General features: G+C 54.4%; 1 protein-coding gene across 3 annotated transcripts in view; it reads left to right on the top strand.

Moving 5' to 3' along the window:
- Positions 1-18,638, top strand: part of CACNA1E (calcium voltage-gated channel subunit alpha1 E) — a 133,206-nt gene extending 114,568 nt beyond the window's left edge. Inside the window, exons 40-49 of one of the 3 annotated variants that reach the window (XM_063165364.1) lie at positions 1,074-1,170; positions 8,101-8,206; positions 10,005-10,112; positions 10,610-10,710; positions 10,972-11,078; positions 11,615-11,723; positions 13,083-13,211; positions 14,582-14,762; positions 14,855-15,045; positions 17,773-18,638. In XM_063165364.1, coding sequence (XP_063021434.1) covers positions 1,074-1,170; positions 8,101-8,206; positions 10,005-10,112; positions 10,610-10,710; positions 10,972-11,078; positions 11,615-11,723; positions 13,083-13,211; positions 14,582-14,762; positions 14,855-15,045; positions 17,773-18,312 — 1,669 coding nt within the window. In that variant the 3' untranslated portion in view covers positions 18,313-18,638. Of the gene's footprint in view, positions 1-1,073; positions 1,171-5,983; positions 6,081-8,100; positions 8,207-10,004; positions 10,113-10,609; positions 10,711-10,971; positions 11,079-11,614; positions 11,724-13,082; positions 13,212-14,581; positions 14,763-14,854; positions 15,046-17,772 lie in introns of all 3 variants that reach the window. The other 2 variants (XM_063165366.1, XM_063165365.1) reach the window with 2 other exon arrangements.
- The last annotated feature ends 1,704 nt before the right edge of the window (positions 18,639-20,342 follow it).

Genomic DNA, 20,342 nt, shown 5'->3' with positions numbered 1-20,342 from the left:
GTGCCAGGCCAGGAATGGGTGAGTACATCCCAACAGCTCACAGCACATCCCGACAGCACACGGAGCTCTCCTGGGGACAACACCCAGCACCAGGGGGGAGCAGGGATGGGCTTGGGGTCTGGTTGGTTCTTCACTCTGGCCAGCAATGGAGAGGGGATGGGAGAGGATGAGGAGAAAGAAACCAGAGGCAAAGGCGCCTGGGGTCGGACGGTGACGCCGCTCTTGCCTCCCCGCCTGGTTTCCCTCCCAGCTTGTCCAAGGATGCCTGGGAGGCTGCAGCAGCTGCACCTCAGCACTTCCACCCCACGCTTCCCCAGGGGCTCTGGGCTGGAGCAGAGTGGGGAGCTCAGCATCCTGCACCCCCTCCTGCCAGCTCTGTGCCTCGGCTGCTTCCTGGTCCCCGCGGTGCCGGAGGATACGGCCATATCCTGGGATGGCTGCATCTGGGCAGATGTGCTTCCCTGGGAGGAAAGGGGGGTCTGTGTGTGTCCAGGGAGGTTTGCTTCTCATAATGTGCACCCTTGGCAGAGCTGGGCTGGCGGTCAGAGCACAGGAGTGGACTGGAGAGCCACAGCCAGGTGCCACAGCCAGCAGCTGGTCACATTATCCCTCCCTGTCTCAGGTTCCCCAGATCTTGGAGGCACGAGTGGCTCAGCTGCCAACCCCACTGGGACCTCGTGGCTCTCAGAGGGTTGGCTGTGTGAGGACAGGGGCTCTGGTGATGTGATGGGGCACAGCTCCATGGCTTAGAACTCCACCAAGCTGCAGGCTCACCCTGTGTAAAATCCCACCAGGCCCAGGGGTCAGGGGCACAACGAGGAGGGGTCACCACCAAAACTGTCCTTCTCCAGGGTGAGGATGGGACAGTGTGAGGAGATAAGAGCCAGCTCTCATGGTGGAAAAGGCAGTAGCTGATGCTCACAGCTTTTTCTCCTCTCTGGGTCTGACAGAGCCAGAAGGAGAAGAGCTGGGGGTCTTGCCCCACAGACAGCCCCAGCATCCCCCCGTTAAGCTCTCCACCCTCCCCTCCACCCTCTCAGTGTCCTATTAACCCACCTGTGCTTCCTTTGCAGCGGCAGGATCTCGTATAAGGATATGTACAAATTAGTACGGGTGATCTCGCCTCCTCTGGGCCTAGGAGAGAACTGCCCCTACAGGGTGGCGTGCAAGGTTTGCCTCCCAGTCCTCCGCCACAGCCTGGCCACGGGACACACCATCCACCCCGCTCCCCGCTCCACTGCCACCGCGCCTCCCCAGGGAACCCTGACCTTGCTTTCCTCCGAGTTTAAAGAGGTCCACTGCCTCCCAGAACCAGCAGCTGTTCCCCTGCAGGGGAGGCATCAGGGGGCTCAGAGCCTCCTGGCGTGGGTTGTGACAAATTTTGCCCCCCAGCAAAGCCCCCCAGCCCCGGTTCCAGCGGCGCAGAGAGCCCCGAGGGGCACCAGCCCAAATGCCACTGCCCCTGCTCGACACCTCCAAGCACCTCACGGGGGGACAACGAGGGTTTGGGAGGGTATTGTTGGGGACTTTGCTGTTGTTTTGGACAGGGAGGATGAGGAGGTGACCCCTGTCCCTGGAAGATGCTGTGCTGTACCCAACAGCCCTGTCCTTGAGGGTGGCACTTGGCAGGACAAACAGTCACGTCTCTGAGGAGCGGGACTCTTTCTAGGCTTGCACAAAGCTGGCTGGATCTCCCTGGGAGATGGTGACACCTCTGGAGCTTGGCAGCTCCTCTCCCTTGAGCTCAGCTCCTGGCTCCTGGCCTGTCAGGATCTCCAGCTGGTCAGAGTGAACTCAAGAAAAGTTGGAAAGTCTCTTTTCTTAGCTTCGCGCTCAAAGAAGGAGTCGGGGCTCTTCATTCCTCAGTCTTAAGGTTGTTTATTTTATCTTGTCCATAAAAAATTTTCTCTTGGCTTGCTGAGGTCAGCTCAGCAAGTATACTATTGTATACTAAAAACTACGTATACAATATTTACAATTACTTTCCAACACCTATCACCCATGTTAGACAGTGAGCTTCTACTCTAAACCAATCTAAAAGTGCCAACATCACAGCAGAAGATGGAGGCCAAGAAGAAGAAGGAGAAAGGCTGGACACACCTAGTTCTTTCCATCTTGCGTCTTGAACTTCCATACCAAAGACTCTAAAATCTACTTTTCTACTCTGTGATAACTTCACTAATATTCTACTTAAACTGTTGTGGCCTGCTGATCTTCAGACAAGGTTGGTAATTTGCTCCACGGGTCATAATCAAACCCACAGGCATCTTGGGCTCTGTGCCAGGGTCTCTGAGACCCCTGGCAGGGTCTTGGCTGCTCAGGACAGCCAGAAGGATGCCCTGGGTCCTGACACTGGCCCTGAGTCCAGGGCAGCGATTTGGTCTCCTTGTGTCTCTCTGACTTGAAGGGTTTTTTTAAAAAAAAATTATTTTGGGGTGACGCTTGAGCAAAATCCCACATCTGCTGCGTTCTCTGAAGTGCCATGACACCTTTGTCTGTGCCTGTGCCACAAAAGGATGAATCACAGAGCTTGCTCTTCCTCCTGCATCCCTCATGGCTCCTGAGGTGCACAAGGGAGCTCAGACAAGCCCAGTCCTGGCTCTTGCCTCTGCAGAGGAGGAGGGTTCCTTGCTGCAGCGTGGTGCAGTCACCACATCCTTGTGGAAACATCAGGAAGGCTTTCCTTCCAGGTGCCACCCCTGGAACATCTCTGTCACCCTCCACAGCTGGGTGTGGGGATGGTTTTGCCAGAGGCAAAGCAGCACAAAGAACACAAGGCCTGGATGATTGGTCACCTCGTTTAGGAAGATGGATTTGGGAACGGGAGATTTCTTGCAAGAATCTCAGATGGGGTCATCTGTTCCAGGAAGGGCTTCTTGGAGTCTTCCTTCTCTGCTGATGCTTCCTTGGAAGAGGGAGTCTCAGAGCAATCTGATTTCTGCTGGCTGTGGATGGGCAGAGCAGTGAAGGTGGATAAATGCAGGGAGAGGAGGAAGCAAAGAGTGCTGAGAACAGCTTCCGTTGTCATGTGGGAGAGACATCCCCATCCCCATCTCTACCTTGTGTTACCTCAGTCTCCTCCTCCCTGTGCAGGAGATATTTCAAGAACAGGAGATTTTCAGGAGTTCCTATTGCCCTGGAACAATTCCCAAAAGATTGGAAAAAAATAATCCATGTGGTTGTTGCATCTTGCCAAGATCCCAAAATGCCAAGTCAGCTTGCAGACACCTTTCAGTTCAGTGAGCCTGCCTTGCCTGCCAGGTGAATGCTCCACAGATGATATCCCTGTGAGGTGAAGATAACTTCATCTCTTCCTGAATTTACTCTCACAGCACTCCTGCTGCTCCCTTCCTAACAGACTGTGGGGCACAGCACTTATTTCCTAACCACAGGAGGAAGATGTCCTGTCTCCCATTTCCTCCTCTGCCACTCACAGGCTTCTCTCAGGCCAAGCCATTAATGCCTGGTGGTTTTACAGGGTTTACAGAATCACAGAATAATGAATAATTTAATCCCTGGTGGCCACCTTGTGCTGTAGCCATGGGTCATATCTCTGTCCAGACATGGATGGATGGGTCAGATCCCCCATCCTGGGTGTGCACCAGCTCTTGGGAGTCATCCTGATGCCTCAGGTTTGAGCTTTTATATTTTTCAGATTCTGTGCTGCTTTAGCGTGTGGGTCTGGGCTTCCTATCAGGGAATGGTGAGCTCTGTGCACAGAGCAGGGAGACAAAACAATTCCTGCTCCAGCTGGGGACCAAGGACAAACGATCCGAATCTCAGGCCCAAGAGCACAAACACCATGGGCTGGAGAGAGAAAAACAAGAAGGATGGGACTGCATGGGCTAAAGCTGTAACTGGACAATTGACTCCAATGTGCAAATGGAGCAGAACTTACAAAAGTGAGAGACGCTGTCACTGAGGATCCATTTTTTGTGACCATTTTGGTTCATCTTGGGTGCAGCCCTGGCTGGGCTCTTGTGCTGCCCAAGGTGGATCCATTGAGGCCTTTAAAAAATCCCTGCTTTATTCTTTAGCTCTGTCCAGTCCCTGTTCCAGCTCAGCCTTCCCAAGACATCGATTCTGCTCAGATGGATTTCATTCCCTGTGCCTGCCTGTGCTTCACTCCGTGGGGAAGTGGTGTCTGGGCACAGCTGTGCTGCTCAGAAAGCTCCAAGATCTCTGCTCTGAGGAGCAGCAAAGTGTGGAGTTCTCATGGGATCCCTCTTGGTCACTGATGCAAACTCTCATGGGATCCTGATGCAAACTCTCATGGGATCCCTCTTGGTCACTGATGCAAACTCTTCCTTTCATGGACTCCATTCCTCCTTGGCTGTGTGGAGAATCTCAGGCTGAAAGGCAGTGCCTGTTTGGTGCTGGGTTCCCCAGAATTCCCCCTGCCAGGAAGGATGGCTGGAAGATCACTGTCTTGCTTCCTTTTTTGCACTGAATTCATGCATGAAAATTGCAGCCACCTCACCCTGAGCTGGTGCTCATCCAACCCTGCCAAGGTGCTGTTTGTGGACTCCTGGATGTTTCCTCTTGATCATCCTGCTCATCATTCTCCAGAGCTCTTATCAACCATCTTTTGGTGTGCCTGCACCCCAAACAGCTCCTGTCACCAGTTCTGTTCACACTTGAAATGTCAGGAATTATCTTGGTAGGAGCCTTTTTGACCAGGGGGCTGAGAAGAGACCTCATCTCCCCTTTCCACACTGCTCTCAGCACATTCTAGGGAAGAAGCCAAGATCCCATGGGGATCCTTAATTTTTTTATCAGTGCCCTCTCTCCCAGCTGAGATGGGGTCCTGTCTGGCAGTAAGGGTGGATGCCTTTGGTGTCACAAGGTGATTTGACCATCCCAAACCTCGCAGTGGCAGGGTGGGGTCCTGGCACGAGGGGAAGAAGAGGTGAGCAAGCCCAGGATCCCTGGGAGATGTCAATGTGCAGAGAGAGGGAGGCACAGCCCAGCTACCCCAGCCTGGGGTGGCCAATCTTTGGTGGCATTCCTTGCTCAGCAATCCCAGGCAGGTCCTTAGGGAGCAGAGGAGTGCAAGGAGGGGAGGAGGGAGGGAAATCCCACCCTAACTGCTCCCATGGGGAACCCAAACCAACCCCAAATGTTGGAAGGCCCAAACAGCTGCCTCTGCTGAGACTCTTTAAACTCCAACCTGGTGGAACTTGCAGCCGCATGTGGGAGAGAGCCAGGGCGGGAGCATGGCATGCCCAACTTTTCCTCCCGTTTTTTTTGTTCCAGCCGATTCAGCATGCCTTTTTTTGCACTGCTGCATGGTGGGGAAGTGCTCCATCCGCAGAGCCAGACGGAAGCAACTGGGCATCTTCCTGTGACAAGTGACCCTGGCCCACTGCCTTCTATGCAAGATGCTGCCTCCCAATTGCATAGACCCCACCAGCTGGGGATACACAGCCTTTGGCTATGGGTTAGGTGGCCATGCCAAGCAAATACCAGGCACCCCCCCGGGAGGGAAGAGGCTCCGGAGGCCACGGAGCGCCGCGGTGCAAGGCACCCTTATCTGCAATAACCCATGGCTCAAGTGCCGTGTATCTGATTTATACCACTCGCACACAGCCCTGGAACCTGTGGGACGAGGTGGGGGCTCGTGGAGGGCTTTAGCAGAGGGGTTCAGAGCACAGGACTCGTCCCAGGCTGGTAGCGAGACAGGCGCTTGAGGCCAGCAGCAGAGAGGAGAGGGGTGAGTCGCTTTCTGCCAGCATTCCTGGGTCTGTGTGAGCAGTGCTATAAATCCACATCAGGACAGTCTCTCATGTATGATTTGCCTTGATTAACGGGTTTCCTGTTCTTTTCCTGTTTGTCCGTTTGTTTTTTCTTTTTTTTTTTTTTCTCTCCTGTTTTTTCCTGTACTATTTTTCCGTTCGTACGTTTTTGTTTTTTTTTTTTCCGCTCTCTGGGAATGCCTCCTCTCTCTGCATCTCCCTCCCTCCCCTTCCCCCTCCATGAGCAGTGGCCGAATCCATTACACTGAGATGTATGAAATGCTGACTCTTATGTCACCACCGCTAGGCCTCGGCAAGAGATGTCCTTCCAAAGTGGCCTATAAGGTAGATCAACCCTTCCTTCTCTGGGGGTCAGAGCCCTGCAGGAGCCGGGCCACAGCGGGAGGTGGGGAGCTGGGGACTTGTTGGGGTGTCCAACGTGTGTTTGGCTCACTCCTGGGGAGCCTGGTGTGCCCACAGGAGCCCTGGCCACGCTGGCTGGTCCCCAGTGTGTGACAATGACAGCTCCAGGGGAAAAAGAGGATCTAGTGTGGAAGTGGGAGGGCTGCAGGAAGTGAGGTGAGGCCACAGTTTGGAGGGTGAGATGTCCACAGGAGTTTGTGGCCAGGGCCTTGGAACCATCCTGATCCAACTGCAGAAGCCCATGGAGATGGGAAGCAGGTGGGCAGTGGGGACAAATGCCAAATCCCACAGGAGCAGGCCTGCTCTGCGTGAGGAGCCAGGACCATCAGCAGGGGCTCTCTCTTTCTCTTGTTTGTGCAAGGCAAAGCCAGAGGCCTACCAAAGGCAGCTCTGAGTTGTCCCAGTGTGCCCACAGGAGCCCTGGCCATGCTGGCTGGTCCCCATGTGTGTGACAGTGACAGCTCGAGGGGAAAAGGATCAGCACTAGTGTGGAAATGGGAGGGCTGCAGGAAGTGAGGTGAGGCCACAGTTAGGAGGGTGAGATGTCCTCAGGAGTTCATGCCCAGGGGCTTGGAGCCATCCTGATCCCAGCCGGTGCAGAAGCCCGTGGAGATGAGAAGCAGGTGGGCAGTGGGGACAAATCCCAAATCTCAAATCCCAAATCCCATAGGAGCAGGCCTGCTGTGTGTGAGGAGCCAGGACCATCAGCAGGGGCTCTCCAAGCCCTTTCATTGCTTGTGCAAGGCAAAGCCAGGGCCCTTCCAAAGGCAGCTCTGAGTTGTCCCACCTGGAGTGGTGGCTGTCAGTCAGGTCCCAGCTGCAGATCAGGATCATGGATCAGGAGCATGGGAAGACATGGAGCATGTGCAGTGGGAGCTGTGTGGCTTTCTGAGGGCAGCAGCTGCCAGGACCAGGCCCAGAGCTACAGGAGGATCTGTTGTTGAGGAGGAAATTGGGGGTTTTCTTGGCCTTTTAGCAGGGATTGCACAAAGAGATTCCTGCACACTTCCAAACACGCTTCCACCCTCTCAGGCTCTCACAAGCATACATCCACCATCACACTTCTCTAGGGGGAAAAAGGGAGGCTTGAAAGCATGGAAGGGATGTGAGAAGCTGGGTGAACAGGAATGGGCAGGGAAGGGCTGACCCAAGGTATTCACAAAGCAAAATATACTCTCTGGAAAGTGGATCTGGTCACTTCGGTCTGCACCCCGCCTTGCCAGGGTGGGGAAGGAGCATGGCGTGTCTAACCTGCCTTGGTTGCCCTTTTCTCTTTCCTTCTGCACTTTTTCCACCCTCCCCTTTCCCTTCCTTTCCCTTCCCCACCCATGGATAATTTGGAACCCCCCTGCATGTGCTGGCAAACTTCATCTCTGAAAGACGCAAAAAGGGAGTGCCAGGATGTAGCATGCTAGAGGAATATCCAGCCCATCTGAAGTCCCTGGAGGTTAGGGACCCTCCTCTCCCCTGCCCCAGCTGGGAAGGGTTGAGAGCTGGAAAGCCAAACCCCCCGGGAACGGAAACCTGAGCCCGCCTCCCCTCCCGCGCATCCCACATGCCCGCATCCCTGATGGATGGGGTGTGTCTTCCCAAAAAAGTGCCGGGGGCTGCTGTGGCACGTGGGGAGGGGGGCTCAGGGGCCGTTCCTGGGGCGCAGGAGGAGCCCTGGAAGGCAGTGAGCCGGTGTCCTGGGGTGGAAGGAGCCGGGGAGGTGGGGGGGCTGGTGGGGTGATCCTCGCCCTTCTTTTTTGGCTGTGCTGTTTTGACACTCCTTGTTGCTTTTTATTTTTTTTTTTAATTTATTTATTTTTTTAATTTGGATTCTTTTTTTTTTCCCCACCCCCCTTTTTTTGTTTAATGTTTAATTTCTTTTCCTCCAGCCTGGTCGATGTGTTTTTCGATATTGTTTTCCGTCCGCTGTTTTCTTCTCTCTCTTGCGCAGAGACTGGTGCTGATGAACATGCCCGTGGCCGAGGACATGACAGTCCACTTCACCTCCACCCTCATGGCCCTCATCCGCACGGCCCTGGACATCAAAATTGCCAAAGGTAACGCCTGTGTCACAGAGGGGCACTCTGAAACCCTTTGCAGACTGCTCATGGTCCTTTTGTGGAATCTCAGCATGGGTTTGTGCTGGAAAGAGCCTTGAAGATCATCCTGTCCCACCCCTCATCCCACAGCTCCCACCACCCCTCCAGCCTGGCCTTGGACACTTCCAGGGATGAGGCATCCACAGCTTCTCTGGGCATCACCACCTTCTGAATTTCTTCCTGATATCCAAGCTCAATCTACACTCACTCAGCTTAAAATCCTTCTTCCTTGTCCTATCACCTCTCAAAAAAGTCCCTTTCTCTTTGGCTGGGCTGAGGACCTCACAGCTACTTTGGGATCCAGAGCCTGGATGCACACAGATGGGAGCAAGTACATTGAACAGGCAAATTTATGCCATTTTCTGTCAAAAAAACCCATGAGGTTTTGTTGGAAAGAGCCTTGAAGATGATCCTGTCCCACCCCTCATCCCACAGCTCCCAACACCCCTCCAGCCTGGCCTTGGACACTTCCAGGGATGGGGCATCCACAGCTTCTCTGGGCATCACCACCTTCTGAATTTCTTCCAAGCTCAATCTACTCTCACTCAGCTTAAAATCCTTCTTCCTTGTCTTACAGCCTCACAAAAAAGTCCCCTTTTTCTTCCTAATATCCAAGCTCAATCTATCCTCACTCAGCTTAAAATCCTTGTTCCTTGTACTATCACCTCTCAAAAAAGTCCCTTTCTCTTTGGCTGGGCTGAGGACCTCACAGCTACTTTGGGATTCAGAGCCTGGATGCACACAGATGGGAGCAAGTACATTGAACAGGCAAATTTCTGCCACTTTCTGTCAAAAAAAAATCTGTTTCTTTAGGAAAGGGGTAGAGAATTCTTCATCGGAAGCTGTTTCTAGAGAAAAGAAACAGCTCAATGTCCACTGTGTAATGGAGGAGAGAGAGAATTCCCCTTCCTCCCCATGTAAAAAGCCAAAGCAAGGATGGGAAAGACGTGTTTGGCTTCCTGAGGCTGTGGGGAAAAGATACCTCTCTGTCTCTCAGGGAAGATAAAATGTTCAGAGCAGGAAAACCTCCTTTGTTGTTGTTACTGGAAAGGCTGTGATTCATCAGATCAAAAACTTCCTGCAGAAACATGGCATTTTCAATAAAACATCCCCTGGGAACAGCTCAGCTATTGGGAGAAAACCCAACCCAGGGTGAGATGTCATCCAAAGCCCAGTGCTCAGACAGCAAGGATGGGTTCAAACCCCTCCAGCAAAGCAGAGATTTGAACCTGGGTGTCCTACAGCCCACCAAAATTGCCCCTGTGCTTGGGTGGCTCTGTTGGGGCACATTGGCAGCTTCTGGTGTTCCTGGGGCTTGCTAAGCTCAGCAAAGCCCTGGCCAGAGAACTCTGCTCCCCGTGCACAGCCTCACTGAGCATTTCTGGGTTTACCAAGCAGAGCTGCTCTTCCACCAGCACATGATCTGCTCACCAGCACAAGGAAAGTGGGGCAGCAGCAGGTGTGTGTGGGCTGGAGTGGGATGGGAGCTGCAGAGACGGACCCAAGGCAAGCTTGAAGGTGGCAGCTTTGAGTGGGAGGGCAGGGGATGGGGAGATGGAGGCACATATGGAGGGGATGGGGGGAAGGTTTCCCTGTGGGAGCAGGAGACCAGGCTGGCTGATGCAAGGTGGCCCTCCCAGCTCAGAGAGATGAGTGCTGAGGTGGAACCTCACTGCAGGATGGGAAAGGGGGGCTGCTTGGACCCTGGTGCTGAGGTTTGATGTGTCTGGGCTGGTTTTGCTCCCTGCTCTTGAAGGTGGTGCAGATTGGCAGCAGTTGGACTCCGAGCTTCAAAAGGAGATCCTGACCATTTGGCCTCACCTCTCCCAGAAGATGCTGGACCTGTTGGTGCCCATGCCAAAAAGTGAGTCTCTGGGGGGGCTGTCATTGCCTTCAAACTCCCCTCATCCCCACAGCAACTTCTTCCCAAAGGGAGGTGGGGACTGGCCAGACCCATCCCCGGCTCAAGGAGAAGTGGAGAAGGGTTTGTTTTGCCTTGTTCTGCCTCTTTCTGATTGGGAACTCTCTGGAAAAGCCCCCAGTTTGCAGGGATCTGCTCCTGCCAAAGCCACAGTCTCCTGTGGATGCTCTCTGGAGCACAGCAGGGAGGGAGGCTGAGCACGCCTGATGAGATGATGAGGATGTGTGCCTTGGTGGATTAGGGTGATGATGATTTCAAGCCATCTCCATCTATTTTATCCCCACGGGGAGTGTCTGGGTGCTCAGCACTCTTTTTTTAGAGTGATGACAAGAGTTTGAGGGTCACCAGGGTATCCCAGAGCAGGGCTCTTCCCAAGATCCACATCAGTGCCTTATCTTACAACACAAGTGACCCCATTTTGTTCCTTCTCATGCTCCCAGCCTCTGACCTGACTGTTGGGAAAATATATGCAGCCATGATGATCATGGATTACTACAAGCAGAGCAAGGCCAAGAAGCAGCGGCAGCAGCTGGAGGAGCAGGTGAGGCTCAGCCAGGGCAGGACACGGATGTTCAGATCACCCTCTCTCCTTCTCAGCCCAAACATGCAGTCAGCTAGGGTGAAAACAACAGCTCAGGTTGGGCTTGGGGACTACGATGTGTGTCTGTGGTCATCCTCAGTCCCTGACAGGGAGCATGAGCACGGTGCCCTCTTTTTCTGAGTTGTGAGAGCTTGGCTGGGGAAGCACTGGGTGCTCAACCAGGTTTCCTGCAGGCTCAGTTTCTTCCTTTCCCCAATGCAGAAGAATGCCCCCATGTTCCAGCGCATGGAGCCGTCCTCTCTGCCCCAGGAGATCATCTCCAACGCCAAGGCTCTGCCGTACCTCCAGCAGGACACCCTCTCGGGCCTGTGAGTGCTGCCTTGCCACTTTCCTGCTCCTGCAGCCCCTCTTTCCTTCTTGGAGCTGGCACTGGGCTGCAGAAAGGGTTAAATTGCTGCTGGGAGCAGGGGGGAATCTCCTGGCACAAAGCTTTTGCAGGACTCCAGGTACCTGGTGTGTGTCAGCATCACCAGCAGCAGCCAGGGTGGGACAAGGGAATGGCCAGGGGTCTGTGGATGCTCCTCCTGCAGGAAGGGTGAAGCTGGACCCCAGGAGCTGTTGAGCAGTGCAGGGTCACTGGGAGATTCCAGCACCCTGGCTGGTGGGAATGAGCTGATAAGGGTTTCTGTCACTGCCCTTGGGATGTCCCACTGCTGCTGCAGGACTTGGGGCACTGCTGTCCCCTCCTGCCTTGGGGCACCACTTCAGCTCTCCAGGGAACTTGATGCTTGCTCAAACACGGGGTCTCAGCAGCCTGAGGGGGCAGGCAGGGGACTCCCCAGCTGCAGGAGAGGTGATGCCAGGGTGGTGGCATCACCTCCCTGAAGCTGGACTGTGTTTGCAGGAGCAGCCGAGGCGGGTACCCCTCGCTGAGCCCGCTCTCGCCACAGGAGATCTTCCAGCTGGCGTGCATGGATCCAGCCCAGGAGCAGTTCCAGGAGCACCAGTCTCTGGTAAAGTCATGCACTGCTCCTCTGCAGCCCCAGCGTGGATGCTGGTGGGCACGGGGAGGTGTGGGGAGCGAGCACAGCTCAGGGATGGCAGCAGATCCAAAACGGGACAAATATCCCTGGATGTCCTGGCACTGGGGACACAGCCATGCCTGGACCTGCCCTGGCCCGTGGGGCCAGGCAGCGCAAGTGCTTTTGGGGTGAGAGCCATGACCAATGTGCTGCAGTAAAATATCCTTCTCTCCACAGGCTATTTTTTCCACTGAGCACTCATGTCAGTGGGTTACCCCGTGCTGAGTGATGGTATCTGATGTTTTCGGATTTCGTGTCCATTTTGTTGTCAGTGGTGCTGTCCCCAGTCCCCCCAGCCAAGCTGTCAAACTGTCTCCAGCAGGAGCAGCCCTCCCTGGCCTCCTGTCTGTCTGTGTGTGTATATATATATATCTCACATATTTATATATATCACACATCTCTATATATCACACATCTCTCTATGTCTGCGTTCCTGCGCCACCCGGCGCAGTGTGGCACCACCCTGTGTCCCCAGCCTGTGTCCCCAGGGTCTGCAGCTCTGTGTCACCTGTGTATGACACAGGCAGGTGTCCCCTGCCTCGGCCACCCCAGCCACGTGGGGAGGGGGCACATCAGACCCCCCTGCCCCCATAAAGTCACCTCCTAGTGACCCCTCCAGGGTCGCTCTGTGCCCGTCTCCTGGACACCGTGAGTGCACATGAACATCCACAGAGTCCCCCAAAATCTGGGAATTAACCAAAGCATTTAAGTGCTGTGGGCAGTGTGTGCTTTTTTAACAGGGATGTGGCCAGGAAGACTTGTTTTTGAAAATCCTATCCATTTGTCCCTTTGGAGTTAAACCCTGAGCAGTCAGGGTGCCCCCAGGCCCAGGCAGGGTTTGCACTGTCACTGTAGAGGTGCAAGGGCAGCTGGCCATGAAGCACCACATCAGGGCTCACCTGGGCACTGTGCACTGGAGGGTATTTTTCAGTGGCAATGTGGTGAATTCTACTGGCTTAGACTCTGTTTTTCATAGAATCATCAAATAGTTTGGGTTGGATGAACTTTTTAAAGCTCATCTATTTCCAACCCTCCTGCCATGGGCAGGGATGTCTTCAGCCAGATCAGGTTGCTCAGAGTCCCATCCAACCTGCCCTTGAACACATCCAGGGAGGGAGAATCCACCACCTCTCTGGGCAACCCGTGCTAGTGTTTTACTACTTGATTTTGGCCAACTTAAATTGTGTCCCTGGCTGAGCAAGCAGGGCTGTCCCCTGCCAAGAGGGCCAAAGCAGCGTGCTACCCTGCTCCAAGCCCATCCCAAGAGCTTGGCTGTGTGTTTATTTCCAGGAGCCAGAGGTTAGGGAGTTTCAAAGAGTGCAGCCCTCTAACCGTGGCAGCTACCTTCCCGTGGACACTCAGGACCACGCTGTCTCTGGGAGGGCCTCCTCCATGCCTCGTCTCACTGTGGATCCCCAGGTAAAACCAAGCAAAGCCCCCACAGGTGATCAAAGCCTGCCAGATAAGGCTGAGGCTTCTCTGTGCTGAGCCCTGTGGCATTCCCAGCACCCTGACACCGGAGCTTCTCCCCTTCTTTGGGTTCTGCACAAGCAGGAGAGCTGCTGGTGCCCTACAGGGGGGATGCTGGCAGCAGAAAGCAGCCTGGGGGATCCCTCTCCAGGCTCATGGGGGAGGTCCAGGATCATGTTGTCGCCCTCCTTTCCTGCAGCCCTGGGCACTGGCTGAGGTTTGAGGAGCCCCAGCCCAGCTGTCAGAGGACCACAGGTGATGAAAAGCCTTCTCTGTCCTTTGCCATCATCCCAACACGTGCTCTGTCTGTCCAGGGGAACCCAGGCCACGTCTCACCTCCTCATCTGTCTGCCTGGTTTCTCTGTTGTTCTGTCCTGTGCTCAGCCTCCCCCCAGACACAGATGTTTTTTGGGGTTTGGTGTTTGCTGTGAAGTCTCTGGTTCTGCTGACTCACCTTGGTGCAGGCACCAAGTCCTGGTGTGGCACTTTGTGAGGGTGTGAAGACAAAGGGAGGCTTTGTGTCATGGGCTTTCTTGGTCATTCAGCAGCAAAGGAGAGGACAAGAAGGAGGGGATGGGAGCAGGAAAGGAAAGAGGAGATGGAGAACAGCCTGAGGCTGCAGTGGCAGAAAGCTGCTAGAACTAAGCAAAGGAAGTATGGAAGGAGGTGATGTTTTCCCCATAACATGTGAAAACACAGGGTGTAATGAGGGGAGAAGGTAGGAAGGAGAAGCATGGGAGGCAGGAAGAAAAGGAAAGGGAAGATACAACAACAGCATGAGTGGGGAGATAGATAGGGAATGAGTGCAGGGAAAGGGCTGGGGATGTGGGAATAAAGGAAGAGTAGGGAGGTGTGTGGAAAAGTGGTGGCAGCTGGAAAGATGAACCCAGAGCAAAGGGCACTGGGGGACCTCTCTCTCCCAACAATCTTTTCAAGGATTGCTCCTCCTGACCCTGCTTTCCCAGTGGGGAGGGATGCTGGGGAGGCAGCAATGCTGTGTGCCCTCTGTGTCCCCACACAGAGCAGGAGGTGCTGCTGCTCTCCCCCAGCCCCTGGGCTTGGCTCTACCCGTGCAGCACAGCTCCAGCCCGCTGGGGAAGGGCAGCCCACGAGCTCCAAGGCCAAACCCCCCTTTCCTCCCACCCCTGCTTTGTGCAGAGGTTATCTGGGGGGGCTGTTCTCAGGCTGGCTGCCCCCCACCCCAAATTTCCCCGTCCCACGGCATGGCCATCCCCGTGGCTGGGGGTGAACGGATCCCTCGTGTCCCCCAGCCCTGCCTGGCTCTAATGCTGTCCCTGGCTGGCCGGGGTTGCTTGCAGGTGGTGACAGACACCAGCTCCATGCGGAGATCCTTCTCCACCATCCGGGACAAGCGGCCCAACAGCTCCTGGCTGGATGAGTTCTCCATGGAGCGCAGCAGCGACAACACCTACAAGTCCCGCCGGCGCAGCTACCACTCCTCGCTCCAGCTGTCCGCCCGGCGCCTCAACGCCGACTCGGGTGAGCCCAAAAACACCCCCAAAAACCCCTCCAGAGCTGAGCTGCTGCCGAGGGGTGGTGCTGGGGACTGACCTGATGGGGGTGTCCTGCAGGCCACCGGTCCGAGGGGCACCGCTCGGGCAGGGAGCGGGGCCGGTCCAAAGAGCGCAAGCACCTGCTGTCCCCGGACATCTCCCGCTGCAACTCCGAGGAGAGGACTCCCCAGGCACAGGAGGAGTCACCAGAGCGGCGGCGCGAGTCACGGTCACCCAGCGAGGGCAGGTCACAGACACCCAGCAGGCAGGTGGGTGACAGGGATCCCTTCCTAAGTGTAAAGGAAAAATGGGAAGATAAGCCCCGGTTCTGGGTGGTCTGAAACATCTCATCTGCTGGTAGTGGCATCTCTGTGTCTCCTGAGCACCCTGCAGAGTATTTGGGGACAGGGTTGGATGTCATGCTGATCTTCTTGCTGCTATGGCATCCGCTCCCTGCCAAGGTCAGGTGTGCCAGCCTGGAGGTGCCTGCTTGAGTGAGCCTGAAGCCACCCATGGAGATGCCACCCATCGAGATGCCACCCATGGCGAGCTGTCAGGTCTTCCTAGGGTGTGTTTGGGAGGGCTTTTTGCTATTGACCACCAAGAGCATGGAATCATAGAGTATCCTAAATTGGAACAGAGCATGAGGGTCGTTGAGTCCAGCTCAGAATCCCACCATGTGCCCAAGAGCATTGTCTGAAAGCGTTTCGAGCTCTGTCAGTCCTGGTGCTGTGACCACTTCCTTGGGGAGCATTTTCCAATGCCTGACCACCCTCTGGGTGAAGCACTTTTTCCAAATATCAAACCTAAACCTGCCCTGGCACAGCTTCACGCTATTCCCTTGGGTCCTGACACTGGTCACCAGGGACATCAGTGCCTGCCCGTGTGCTTCTCTTTGTGAGGAAGACCACGATGAGCTTGTGGGGCAGGGATGGGACAGAATGGCCCTCTCAAGACAGAGGCAGCTTCCACGGGTGTTGTGGTCTTGTGAGGTCCCCAGGATGAGGTGAGAGATGAGAATCTGACTTCATATTCTTAGAAGGCTGATTTATTATATTATTATATTATATTAAAAAAATTATAACCTAAAACTATACTAAAGAAAGAGAAAAGATACATCAGAAGGCTAAAACAAGAATGCATAATAAAAACCCATGACAGACCAGAGAGTCTGACATAGCTGGACTGGGATTGGTCATTAAGTTAAAACAATTTATATGCTGGGTAAATGATTCTCTCAATCACATTCCAAAGCAGCAAAACATGGAGAAGCTGAGGCTTCTCATCTTTGCCAGAAGGAGAAATCCCAGCGAAGAGATTTTTCACAAAATAAAGGCAAAAAAGCTCAGGATGTGGGGAGAGTGTGGTGGTGTTCTCAGGAGTCTCAGGACAAGGGAAGAGACAAGAATCTTGACTCCATGTTTCAGAAGGCTGATTTATTATTTTATGATATATATTTTATTAAATGATATGTTAAAAGTATACTAAAAAATAGAAGAAAGGATTCCATCAGAAGGCTAGCAAGGAATAGAAATGGAAAGGAATGATAATAAAATCTTGTGACTGACTAGAGAGTTTGAGACAGCTGGACTGTGATTGGCTGTTAATTAATGAGAGCAATCAAAGATGCACCTGTCACATTCCACAGCTGCAGAAAACCATTGTTTACCTTTCGTTCCTGAGGCCTGTCAGCTTCTCAGGAGAAAAGATCCCAATGAGAGGATATTTCATAAAATATGTCCATGACATGAGAAGGGTGTGGTGTGGTGTGGTGTGGTGTGGTGTGATGTGTGGTTATCACAGACATCTTTTATGAAAAATCCTTTCCTTAGGATTTTTCCTCTTGAGAAGCTGAGAGGCCTCAGGAAGAAAATGTAAACATTGATTATCTGCTGCTGTGGAATGCAACAGGTGCATCTGTGATTAGACTCATGCAGTTGTTTCTAATTAATGACCAATCACAGTGAGCTGGCTCGGACAAAGAGTCCAAGCCACAAGCCTTTGTTATCATTATTTCTTTTTCTATTCTTAGCTAGCCTTCTGATGAAATCCTTTCTTCTATTCTTTTAGTACAGTTTTTATATAATATATATATCATAAAATAATAAATCAGCCTTCTGAAACATGGAGTCAGATTCTCGTCTCTTCCCTCTTCCTCGGACCCCTGTGAACACTGTCACATGCAGTGTAGTTTGGTGTGGTTTGGTGTGGTGTGGCCTGGATTGGCTTCCACCACAAACACCTGAGAAATCCAACAACTTTCCACTCCTTCCCAAACTCTTACATTACCCCTACTAGGTCTCATTCTGGCCACAACCGCAAAATCCACCCAATTCGGCCTCCACCCATGACTCTCAGCTGCTACAGAAGGACCAACCCCCATATCCACGCTACTCCACTCCGGCACAATAGTAGTAGCCAGAATAGTCCAGTGTAGTGTGGTGTGTGGTTTGGTGTGGTTTGGTTTGGTGTGGTGGTGCTGTGCCAAGAAGAGCTCAGGGGAAGATGAAGGCAGCCACCTTGTCTGGACCCCCCTGAGCTGAGCTTTACTCTGTGTGTTTCACAACACCAAGGACCAAGCCCACATGACCTGTGGTAGGGACTGCTTTTATCCTGCCTTTCACTTTGGGTGAATTTCCCTTTATTTCCCAAACGCTGACAGATCTGCTTTTCACTTCTCTGGCTCATGAGAAGTGATAAGAAGTTTTTTCAGTGGGAAGTGTGGAGTTCCAGGAGATGGCCCAGCTTTGAGAGCACTTCCCGAGTGTGGCGTGGTGTGGGTTGGTGTGATGTGCTGTGGTTTGGTGTGGCGTGCTGTGGTTTGGTGATGTGTGGTGTGGTGTGGTGTGGTTTGGTGTGGTGTGGTGATCGTTGGTGTGGTTTGCTGAGGTGTGATGTGGTTTGGTGTGGTGATGTGTGGTGCGGTGAGGTGTGCTTTGGTGTGGTTTGGTGTGTGGTGCAGCCTGCATTGCCCACGGTGTCCCGCTGCCTTGCAGGGCATGGGCTCCCTGAGCGAAAGCTCCATCCCTTCCATCTCGGACACCAGCACGCCCCGGCGAGGCCGCCGCCAGCTGCCGCCGGTGCCCCCCAAGCCGCGTCCCCTGCTGTCCTACGCCTCCATGCTGCGGCACGCCGGGGACACCTCTCCCCCGGCCGACGAGAGCGAGGGCGGCTCTCCGCTGCTCTCCTCCAGCCTGGATCCCAGCGCGGCCGGCCCGGCGGAACCTTCCAGCTCTCCGGCGGGCAAGCAGAGCCGGCAGTCCACGCCGCAGCGCTACATCTCGGAGCCCTACCTGGCGCTGCACGACGACTCGCACGCCTCAGACTGCGGTGAGGAGGAGACGCTCACCTTCGAGGCGGCCGTGGCCACCAGCCTGGGCCGCTCCAACACCATCGGCTCGGCGCCGCCGCTGCGGCACGGCTGGCAGATGCCCAACGGGCACTACCGGCGGCGGCGGCGAGGCGCGGCGCAAGGCGTCATGTGCGGGGCCAGCATCGACGTGCTCAGCGACACCGAGGAAGATGACAAGTGCTAGAAGCTGCCCCTCTGTCCCCCCGAGCCTCAAACCCCGACCTCGCCTCGGCTGCCCCCCGTCCATCCCGCCCTGCCCTTCTCCGATGCATGCTCTTCGCCGCGCCTGGGAATGAAACTGAAAAACCAAAACCAAACGCAGGGGGAAAAAAAACAAAAAAGCAAAACAAAGCAAAACAAAACAACCAACCAACCAAAAAAAAAGCCCCCACCCCAAACCGACCGGAAAGGAGAGAAAAAAACCAAACCACAATGAAAAAGAAAAGAAAGGGGAAAAAAAGTCTTTGTGCAAAAAAAAAAAAAAATTAAAATCTGTTGAGTTTCGGTTATTATTATCACTTTTTTTTCTGCACAGAGAAGCATTGGATGGGCAGCAGAGCGGCCCGGCCGGGTTGGTGTGTTGGGGGACAAGGGAGAGCCCTCCCCGGCCGCAGCCCCGCTCCCTGCCCCAAGGGGATCCCCAGGAAAGCTCATCCCGAGGGCTTTTCTGCTCCCTATGGCCGGAGAGTCCCAGCAAAGGGATGCAAGGGACCCACCCCCTTTGCTCTGTCGCTTGGGCTTGTGCTGCTGTGGCTTTGCACTTCCCTCCCGAGGGTCTCATCCTGCCTGGAAAAGGGGCAGGATGCGACCGTGCGGGCAGGGATGAGGGGCTGGGATGCACCCAGAGCAGCTGTGGCTGCCAGAGGGGGCAGAACTGGTTTGTACTGGGGGTGGGGGGCTCAGTGCTGCCGGATGTACCCTGTGTCCCGCCGACATATATTTATTTATATACGGAGAACTCTAGGTGTGCCTGTGTGTGTATATAACGGGGCGTGTGTGTGTATATATATTTATATGCTGTATATATAAAGATATACACATACATAGATTTGTTTTAATCACCTGACAATGCTGGCCAGCCCCTTGGGGCTCCTGCTGCCTGCTTTGGTGGGGGCAGGACTGAGCCTCCCCGGGGGGCTGCTGTACAGAGCATTGGGAATGTCACCTTGCTCCCTCTCCCAGGTGTTTCCAGCGCTGGGAATTGCATTTTCTCTCTCAGAGATGGCTGTGGCGAGGGCTCCTCGGGCAGCTCGGTGCCTGCAGGAGGGGGATGCCCAAGGGATGAGGACAGAGCTGTCCCAGGGAGAAGGCAGTGCCGAAGGGGTGATGGCAAACCACTCTCTCAGAGGTCTCTTTGCTTGTTTTCCCAGGAAAAGAAGAAATCCGTGTGTGCAGGGGAGTGAAGATGTTTTTGAGTGCATGATGTACCTTTAAGATCTTTCCTCTGGGCACAGGCATTGGGGTTTGGCACCAGCCCTGCCTCAGTTTCCCCTGCAGCCATGGCCTGTGCCCTTTCTGGGGGCTGCCATGGGGGGCTGGCTGTGCAAACCCCATGGCCCCAGTGTGGGAGCAGGAGAGAGCCCAAGAGCTGGGGAGACTTTGGGAAGGAGCATTGTCCTGAGCAGGGAGGCTCAGCCCTCCTGCAAACACTGACAGTGCAGAACAGGGCCACCTTCCAGCTCCAGTCATTAATTAATCTCATTAATTAATCTGCTAATTAAGTGCTGTCAGCTCTCAAGGATCCATGCAGTGGGTGCAGTGCTGTGCCCAGGGAGGTGCTGCTGGTGGCCCGTGCTGATGGGGGGCTCACCCTGGTGAGCAGTGCTGTGTTTCTGCTGTGAGCTGTGTCTGGTGTCAGCCCCAGTGTGGTCTGGGGAGCTGGAGGGTGCTGTGCCTTTGGAGCCTCAGGGAAGGGTTTGTCCTGAGGGCTGGAGGATGCTTGGTGTGTTTGGACTAGGTGTGGTGGCCCTGGGTGGCGATGGGACCTGGGGATGGGCAGGTGAAGGCAGCACAGCCTCACCCTGCCCTTCCTCCTGCCCACGGCTTTGCTTTGCTGCAGGTTGTTGTGGTCTGGGTCTCTGGGGCTGTTCTCCAGCTGAGCAGCAGCTCTGGCCTGGCTTTGCTTTGGTCCTGGATAGCTCTTTGCCTTCTCCTGATGGGAAGATGCACCAAGTGCCCTGCTCCTGCATGTGCACACCATGCCCTGACCGCTTT

The sequence above is a fragment of the Melospiza melodia genome, chromosome 11 (genome assembly GCF_035770615.1).
Source record: "Melospiza melodia melodia isolate bMelMel2 chromosome 11, bMelMel2.pri, whole genome shotgun sequence".
In the NCBI taxonomy this organism is placed as follows: Eukaryota; Metazoa; Chordata; class Aves; order Passeriformes; family Passerellidae; genus Melospiza; species Melospiza melodia.
This window is presented reverse-complemented; position numbering and strand designations above follow the sequence as displayed.